Below are 9,183 nucleotides of genomic sequence, written 5' to 3' on the forward strand. Positions count from 1 at the left end.
TGGAATCCTGTTGCAATCCTTTTAAAAGTTCCGATCCCTTCAAACTTGGATTTGGTATCTAAAAAACTGAATCGCAACCTAAAAAGTTCTCAGTTTTGCCTTTCATAGTCACAGAAGTCCATCAAGATATAATTCGTTATCTTAATTCTTAAATATAAATGACTTGTTTTGAGTAGAAGTGCACAAAAGGAACCTTTTTTTTTAACCGGTCCAACTCAACCAGACCAGATTTTTCCTCAACGGGTTCAGCTAAACCAAACTATCGGTTTCATATATGTTTTTAAAAAAATTGCAAACCGGTTTTTTACCCCTTGTTTTAGTAACCAAACCAATTTTTAACCAAAAATAACCATTTTCACTTGCTTTCATTTCAAAAGAAACCAACCAAAGCCGTTAGATTTTAACCAAAACCAAATAGAAAAAATACAGTAAAAAACCAAACCCATTTTTAAAAGCAGAAACTGGTTTTAACTAGCCTTTGTTTACCTCTAGTTTTGAGCATTAGATCTCGTTTGTTTGTAAGGTTGTACTGCATTGATTAAATATCTAAGGTTGTGTTTGAAGCAACACAACTAGCTAAAAAGCTAGCTTATTTTTCAAATTTTTTTAAATTGTAATGTTTGACAAACCTAAAAATAGCTTATAAATTAGTTTTTTTAAAAGCTACTTAGACTAGTTTTTTAAAAGCTTTTTAAAAAATTTCAAAATACACTCTTTAATTAGTTATAAAAACACATTCTTTTAAATGTTTTTTTTATGTTATTTCATATTTTTCAACTAGTTTTACCAAACTCATTTTTTATCAGCTAGTTTTTCAGCTATCAGCTAGCTTTTTATATAATAACTAACTTTTCAACTATCCGCTAGCTTTTCAATTAAAAACTAGTTTTTCGACTAGTACGTCAAACAACCTAAATCTAAAGTTGATATTTTTTGTCCAGATGAAAAAGATGGGACAAAGACTCATCTTCATCATCCTCATCATTGAAAATAAAGCTATAAAAGTTATGTTCATTTCATTCAGTGAAGTTGATGTATGGAAATTAATAGGCAAAACTTATGATTTGTATACACAAAAGATTACTCCAAAGTTTCCCCAATTATTGACAAAAAAAAAAAGAGTTAAACAAGAACAAAATACAAACCAAAAGCATGTACAATCCCCAAACTTACAAATTGGGCAGGGCAGGTCAACTTCACTTTATGTTCCATACAAGTTTTTGATTTTCTTTTTCAAAAAAAAAAAATCATTTATCACTTGACCATTCCCTTAATTCAACATACACTTCCTTTAATTTATCCTCAAAAAATATATATTATATATTATATATCAGCTGCAAGTTATTCTTCAATACCCTTTTTAAGCATCCCCTTTATCATTCCCAACCAATCAACCATCTGATTATCATCACACAAACAAACACCGACAGTCAGGTCGTAAATCAGAAACATCATGTCAGATGTAAATCAGGTACAACTACGGAGGCCCACAGTCATAAATCAAAAACATCATGTCAAATGTAAATCCACATTGAAATTGAAACTCTTACATACAGACAGGGGGTGAGAAAATTAGAAAAGTTGGTACCTTGAGTATATATGTGGGCCACAATGAAACATCTAAAGATGGAAGTGTGTTGTTTTATGATGGGGAATACCTAGCTAGCTACACAAAATATCCTGCACACTATAAAGACCAAATGTGGGTCCCAAAAGTTTAAATTTGAACAAAACTTGGATGCTATTGACTTATTGTATTGTGGGAAAAATCTAACCTGGAAGCTAAACATGGTTGTTCATCTTATGCGCATACGGTTGAGGAAGTCTGACAGCCTGTTTTTATGATACATTATTATTTGTATTCAAAACTAAATTTAAAAAAAAAAATAAAAAAAAAAGAAACCTGATATCTTTAGCAATGACTGTCTGTCCATCTTCAGCCCCAAGATGACGCAAAACCACTTCTTCTAGACGCCCATCACGGTACGCATGCTGGTGATATGCAAAAAATAGCAATGTACTTTCATACATGATTTTTCTTGTAAACCATGGATTTATTTTCTATCATTTTTTTAATTGATTAATGATATTGGTGGAAGAGGAAAGTGGAAAATCCACTAAATGCTTGAAATATATCGAATAAAGAACATTCTATCATTTTTAACCGCTTAAAAACATAGTAAACATAAATACTTATAGGAGAAGAAGACAAGCTTCTTTCCATAAACCTTACACACAAAGTAGTAAAACATAAAACTAAAATTACCTTGTAAAAACAACTGGTCCCAAATGGACACGTCCCATTTCCAAAGTCAAAGTGTCTGCAGTCAATAGACCTGTAAGAGGAGGAGGCATTAATTATACTCACAATCACACATTTTCATATTTCTTTCATTATCATGATATGATAGATGTGTTTAATATGAAAAGAAAAGAAAAGTATATATATTATATAGATACCTGAGTCTTGCTTTGTAGCTATCTACAATTTCCTGCTTTTCGTCTTTTGTTGCATACCAAATGACACTAGGAATGACAAAATATGAAAGCTTCCTACAAATAGGGCAAGACCTCAAAGCAGAATTCACATCCATTCCAGATGTTGGAGAACTACTTCGCCAATTCCTGATACATGATATACAAAAGGGATGATCACATTCTGATAACAGCCCAAATTTTCTTTCAGCTGCTGTTGGTTTTGAAAGTACACGTTCAAGGCAAACACTGCATTCTATTTCTTGACTGTGTTTCAACGCCTCAAGATGCTTATGCTTCTTTTCACATCCCATTTTATGTTCTTCCCTTTCATCCGCTCTGAAAGGATGCAAACATTGTTTTCTGCATGTTGGACATAAATCCCCATGGAGATGAGGGCAAGTTTCTCCACGAGGACAATTTCCAGCAGCAGCAAATGAACACATTACAATATCAGCTGGATTTGTACTTCTTGATTGCCCTATAACATCACTTATCAAATCATTCTGTCCAGAACCTTCAGCCCATGTAGGTTTTGCAGATGTGTAAGCTGAAAGCTCTCCGATAACAGCAATGGGGGATGCAGTTCCAGGTGTTGAAGATGCAGTAATAGATTCTGGAACAGGATATTGAAAAGGGTATGTTGATGAAGATGCAGAAGCTTGACGTTGAGGAACTTTAACATGGTCATATCTGCAACGGATACCATATGCACAAGCTCCTTTCTGATAAAATGTGCAGACCTGTTGTAACAAAACCACCATGAGTGTTTGAAGAACGAAGTCGATTGGAAATGATATTAGAAACCTTACGTTATTAGCCGGGTCCTTCCAGTCATGTGAGAACTCGCAATGCTCCCCTTTCAGGCATGCTCCATGGGCAAAGAACTTGCAAAGCACCCTGGAAATTAGAAGATGAAGAGATGAAGCAGATACTAAGCCTTGAATAGGCCTTATAATCGCTGTTAATGAAGCCAGAAATTCATTAAGCTAGCAATTAGAAGATGGATAGAACAAATTCTTTATACGCTATCATTGTTTCCGTCGATGATAGTTTGGGAATCTAGGGTTTACAACAGAAACACCGACCGGCAAGTTTCTAATTCTTGCTCATCATGAGAATACAAAAATTGGAAATACGAATTCAACTGAATTGAAAGGAATACCCTAATCAAGGATAGTAATCACAAAGGAGCTTGTGCGTATGCCTACACAAAACCTCGAAGGGCTCAAATGGGGAAACGGTGCATTTCGTCAATTTGTTGGGCATACAGAAATTGAGATAGATGGAACATGAGGAGTCACAATCGGAATATACCTGGTTCGATTTCCCGGCAAAGACATGATCGAGAAAATTTCACCTTTCCACAATCTTCATCGGCGGACGTATTTTTTTAGGTTAAACGAAGATGACAAGTTGTTGTTTCTTGATTCAGGATTTCTTTCTACATACAAACCTCCCCTCAAAGGCAACCTTCAGGTAATCAATATGAGTTAATTACAAAATTAACCTTTGACTATGTGTCAATGTCTAGTTTTCACTGTTTTTGACTTTTTTCAAAAGTTGGAAAAATAAAGAAAAGACAAAATTGCAAATATGGACCTTGGGGTTTGTCATTTTCTTTGGTTATGGTCCAAACCTTGAAAAATTTATGGATTCAGTCTTTTTCCCCTACTTTGGTTGTCAATTTGGTTCATATCAAAACTAAAAAGATAATTATACCCTTATGTTCTATTTTTATAATTTTTATATAATTATCTTTATATTCATTACTTATTAAATTAGACAAAAGTCTCTCTCTCTCTCTCTCTCTCTCTCTCTCTCTCTCTCTCTCTCTCTCTCTCTCTCTCTCTCTCTCTCTCTCTCTCTCTCTCTCCAAGTTAACCACAAACATAGGCGGATCCATAAGGTATCCTGGGGTATCCCGGGATACCACTTAGAAAAAATTTAGTAGTGTTAATTTTTTCAGAAAAATTCGTTTTATGTTGCGGTTTTATATTAGAAAAAAAAAATTGGGCTACCTTAAAAAATTTCAGGTTATTTTTAAATTGACCAAATTACAAATTAGCCCAAATGGTCCAAAACTTTTATGCACACATCAATTAATTTATTGAAACAAAGAGGTATTAAGCCCAATAGTCCAATTAAAAAAAAGGATGTAATCATGTAATTGGATTATTGGATTGTCACTTTGTGCGTCGTTAGTTGACTTCTTTTCAATTGTCGACTTCAAAATCGAAAATCGGCTTCTGCCCTTACAGCCTTGCTACGATCTTGGACATCAGACTCGGACATTAAGTATTCTCAACTGCTAAATTTCGGGCACATCCTCCGCTCCTCGGATATTCCATCACAATGAAACAAGTTAGTATAACCAAAATACTCATCCATATTATGTATTTAGGTTAATTCAAATTCTAATTTTTTGTTATTATGTTTGAAAAATTAGAAATTAACAATTAACTTTGTTAAATTAGGGACTTAGGGTAAATACTTAATGATTATTTGTTGTTGAAACTTGAAATCAAGTTATAGTTGATATTTTTTTTTTATTGTGGATTGTTATTTGTTCATTTGTTGTTGAAACTTGGAATCAAGATTATAGTTGATATATCTTATAATTGATAATTTTACTGTAGGTTACTAGGTTGTTATTTGTTGACTGTTGTTGAAACTTGAAATCAAGTTTATAGTTCATATATTTTCATTTGTAGGTTACTATTAAAAGTTTTTTCAAAAGACATTTAGATGTTGGAGACAACAATGGTGAAGGAACTTCCAAAAAATAGGGTTAATGAAAGTAATCAAGTTCCACAAACTAATCAACCAATACAAAAACCACAAGAAACACAATCTAATGAACCTACTGAAGTTCCACAAACTAATAAACCAATGTCAAAACTAAAAGTGACACAATCTTTTGATTTGAATGATCTTCATTTAATCCTAATCAAAGGGATGAAACAAGGAGGGCATACATGATTAAAGGGACTTGTCAACCAAAGGGCCATAGTTTTGAATATACATTATCATATCGTCATATAATATCATCATATGATTACACTTTAGATATAATATACATTATCATATCGTCATATCATATCATTAAAGGGATGAAACAAGGAGGGCATACATGATTAAAGGGACTTGTCAACCAAAGGGGCATAGTTTTGAATATACATTATCATATCGTCATATCATATCATCATATCATATCATATCATATCATACTATATTATAAAGGAAACATTTTTCCTTTCACCACATTCATTTGAAACTCCCATGCATTTTTTTCTTTCACCACATTCATTTGAAACTCCCATGACTTTTCAATTTCTTTCTAATAATAATTATAAGTTGGTTAATAAGGTTAAATAAATATCAAATCTAAAGTGTAATCATATATAAACTAAATTTCAATATTAAAAGAATATTTTTACTTCTACTTATAAAGTTATGTTTTTTTAACTTTTAACATATTATACTTAATTTATTAGTTTAATATATTGTTGGATGTAAACTATTATCATTTTAAAGCTACAACTTTTGAATAATTTGTATAAAATACTTAAATTATAAATTTAAATATAATATTGCATGATCAACTTAAATATAAATTTTAGTTTAACTTAAACAACCAAAAGAATATTTTGTAAATAGTTAAAAGTGATAAATTGTAGTGTCTTTCTAATAACGATTATAAGTTGGTTAATAAGGTTAAATAAATATCAAACTTAAAGTGTAATCATAAATAAACTAAATTTCAATATTAAAGTAATATCTTTACGTATACTTATAAAGTTATGTCTTTAACTTTTAACATATTATATTTAATATGTTGTTGTATGTAAACCATTATCAGTTTAAAGTTACAACATTTGAACAATTTGGACAAAATACTTAAATTGTTAATTTAAATATAATATTACAGTGTCGACTTAAATATAAATTTCAGTCTACTTAAAAAACTCAATCAATATTTTGTAAATAGTTAAATGTGATAAATTACAGTGCTAAATGCAAAAAATAAATTATAATCTCAATTTAACTAAATATTTACTAAAGATATTTTTATAATCGTTAAAAGCTCTCAAATAAATAGCTTAAAATAACTTACAATAACAATAGTTAAAAATAAGTCTATATAAATGATTATATTGTTACCCTTAAAATCAAAAACAATGTTTGATGTTTTAAATAATTATAATGATAGAAATTAAAACGTTAAGCAAATACATTTTAAATAATTAACTAAAAACAACAACTCTAAATAACATATGGGTAATATTCAAAGTTATCACCATAAGGCATAAGAAAAGTGTCATTTGTTATTGAGAAAAAACCAATCTATTGGTGAAGTCTTACATAAGCAAACAGAACTTGAGAAAAGTAATTATGAAATTCGATTACGTGCTACAATCTGTAGTTGTAGATTTTTATTGAAAAATGCATTACCATTTCGTGGACATGATGATAGGGAAAAGTCTAATAATAAAGGACTTTTCATTGAAGTATTATCTTTGATTAGAGAAGATAATTAGAAGATTTTTAAAGTTACTTTACAAAATGCTCCAAAAAATGAAAAGTTGACTTCTCCCACGATTCAAAAAGATATTGTCGATTGCTTTTCAAAAGAGATAACCAAGTCTATTTCTGATGAAATTGGTAAAGATGTGTTTGTTATTTTAGTTGATGAGTCTAGTCATGTTTCCAAAAAAAGAACAAATGGCTATAGTTTTGAGATATATTGATAGACATGGCATTGTAAATGAAAGATTTATTGGAGTTGTTCACGTGTTGGATACATCTTATTTGACTCTTAAAACTGCCATTGATACTGTATTTTCCAACAATAACTTGAGTATGGCTCAGGTGAGAAATCATAAAATATTTATTCCTTTAAATTTTAATACGATATTAGTTTATTTTTATTTCTTATATTTTTTTATTATTATTTTTTAAATATATAGCAGAGGGGACAAGGTTATGATGGAGCAAATAATATGAGTGGTGCATTCAACGGTTTGAAATCTATGATTTTAAATGAAAACAATTATGCACATTATATACATTGTTTTGCACACCAACTTCAATTAGTGGTTGTGGCGGTTGTAAAGAAACATGATGGTGTTGATGAATTCTTTGAACAATTAGCTTTGGTGGTTAGTGTCGTTTATGGGTCTTGTAAGAGAAAAGATATGATATGAGAGATGCAAAAAGAAAGAGTGGCAACTAAAATTGGTATTGGTGAAACAGAACCAGGAAGAGGGTTGAATCAAGAGATTTCTCTTGTTCGAGCTGGAGATACTAAATGGGGTTCACATTTTAGAACAATTGTAAGTTTGGTGAATTTATTTGCAGAAGTTGTTGCGGTACTTAAATATGTCAAAAGGAGGGGTCTACTTTATCTAACCGTAATCAAGAAAAGGGTATTTTGTCATATTTCAAGACACTTGATTTCGTGTTTCTTTTACACTTGATGTTAGAAATTTTATGCATCATGGATACCTTGTCAAAGCATCTTAAAAAAAAAGATCAAAATATTTTGGAAGCGGCTTCGTTAGTAAAAGGGACACAGAAAGCATTGCTAGTTTTTAGAAAAGATGAGTTCCCACAAATTTGGAAGAATGTATGTGCTTTTTGTGAAAAACATAGTATTAGAATTGTGGACATGTCGGAATATTATGTTACCCCACGCAAGTGTAGGACCAATAAGACTAATCAACATCATTTTGAAGTTGTGATTTTTAATACAATTTTAGATATGCAAATTCAAGAATTTATGGATAGATTTAGTGAAGTTGGCACAGAGTTGACGGAGAACATGGCGGCATTGAGTCCTTGTGACTCATTTTCTAGTTTTGATAAAGCAAAGTTGTTAAAGCTAAGCGTGATATACAAAAACGATTTTGATGATTCAGAAAGGCACAACTTAATGGATAACTTGATATCTATTATCACTCTTTGCTCCACGATGAGAGATTTTTCAAATTGAAGGGAATTACAGACCTCTCTCGTTTGTTGGTGGAAACCGGGAAACACCACTCTTTTCCTTTGGTTTATATATTATTAAAACTAGCTTTGGTTTTGCCCGTCGCAACCGCAATCGTTGAATGGTGTTTTTCTGCAATAAAGTTCTTGAAGAACGATTTGTGTAATAGAATAGGTGATGATTTTATGAATGGTGCTTTGATTTGTAGTGTAGAAAAGGAAGCACTAGAGAACGTTAATACTGAAAATATAATTACTCGCTTTCGTAAAATGAAAGATCGAAGCGGTGAACTTTAAAATGTAATTTTGTTATGGAACTTTATATCTAATGAAATTGCAGTTTTTTTCTTACTGTATATTACACAAAAAAAATTCCGGGATAACCTTTTAGTTTGACCATGCCTCCGCCACTAACCACAAACAATCAACACCACCTCTCCTCGTCGACAATCACGACAAACAAACATTGATATGAAATTTTCAAGACTTCACGATTTTTTTAGACCACAAATATGGAATCTGGTAAAGTTAGATGCGAAGAAAAACAAATAAGATCCTACCATCGACCACCCTCAAAACCTATATCAAGAATTTACATATCCATCTCTAACACTTAAAGATACCAAAAATCAAGAATGGAAGAAGAAGAAGAATGAAAATTTTGCTCATTCATGGGATTCATATTGATTTTGTTTTCTTCTTTCTTTTTGTTTTTGG

General features: G+C 31.2%; 2 protein-coding genes across 2 annotated transcripts; one reads left to right on the forward strand and one right to left on the reverse strand.

Annotated features, from left to right (window-relative positions):
• Nucleotides 1–1,080: 1,080 nt before the first annotated feature.
• Nucleotides 1,081–3,948, reverse strand: LOC145044042 (zinc finger (CCCH-type/C3HC4-type RING finger) family protein). Its single transcript, XM_078992850.1, has 8 exons — nucleotides 3,793–3,948; nucleotides 3,288–3,375; nucleotides 2,461–3,218; nucleotides 2,267–2,336; nucleotides 1,904–1,992; nucleotides 1,776–1,833; nucleotides 1,589–1,687; nucleotides 1,081–1,398 (listed from the first exon to the last, which is right to left on the reverse strand). Exons 1-6 carry the CDS (start codon nucleotides 3,816–3,818, stop codon nucleotides 1,797–1,799), a joined length of 1,068 nt encoding a protein of 355 aa, XP_078848976.1. The 5' UTR covers nucleotides 3,819–3,948; the 3' UTR covers nucleotides 1,081–1,398; nucleotides 1,589–1,687; nucleotides 1,776–1,796.
• A 3,252-nt stretch (nucleotides 3,949–7,200) lies between these two features.
• LOC145011084 (uncharacterized) lies at nucleotides 7,201–8,470 on the forward strand. Its single transcript, XM_078969715.1, has 3 exons — nucleotides 7,201–7,347; nucleotides 7,446–7,659; nucleotides 8,238–8,470. The coding sequence occupies exons 1-3, from the start codon at nucleotides 7,201–7,203 to the stop codon at nucleotides 8,468–8,470; spliced, it is 594 nt and encodes a 197-aa protein (XP_078825841.1).
• The last annotated feature ends 713 nt before the right edge of the window (nucleotides 8,471–9,183 follow it).

This window comes from Lactuca saligna, chromosome 1, assembly GCF_052625555.1.
Source record: "Lactuca saligna cultivar CGN05327 chromosome 1, ASM5262555v1, whole genome shotgun sequence".
NCBI classification, from domain to species: Eukaryota; Viridiplantae; Streptophyta; class Magnoliopsida; order Asterales; family Asteraceae; genus Lactuca; species Lactuca saligna.

Coding starts and splice junctions, on each gene's coding strand:
- LOC145011084 (XM_078969715.1), top strand. CDS start 7,201: ATGGCTATAGTTTTGAGATATATTGATAGACATGGCATTGTAAATGAA. Junction 7,348..7,445: donor ATAACTTGAGTATGGCTCAG/GTGAGAAATCAT, acceptor TTAAATATATAG/CAGAGGGGACAAGGTTATGA. Junction 7,660..8,237: donor TAGTGTCGTTTATGGGTCTT/GTAAGAGAAAAG, acceptor ATACAATTTTAG/ATATGCAAATTCAAGAATTT.
- LOC145044042 (XM_078992850.1), bottom strand. CDS start 3,818: ATGTCTTTGCCGGGAAATCGAACCAG. Junction 3,376..3,792: donor TTGCCGGGAAATCGAACCAG/GTATATTCCGAT, acceptor TCTAATTTCCAG/GGTGCTTTGCAAGTTCTTTG. Junction 1,993..2,266: donor GGACCAGTTGTTTTTACAAG/GTAATTTTAGTT, acceptor GCATATCACCAG/CATGCGTACCGTGATGGGCG.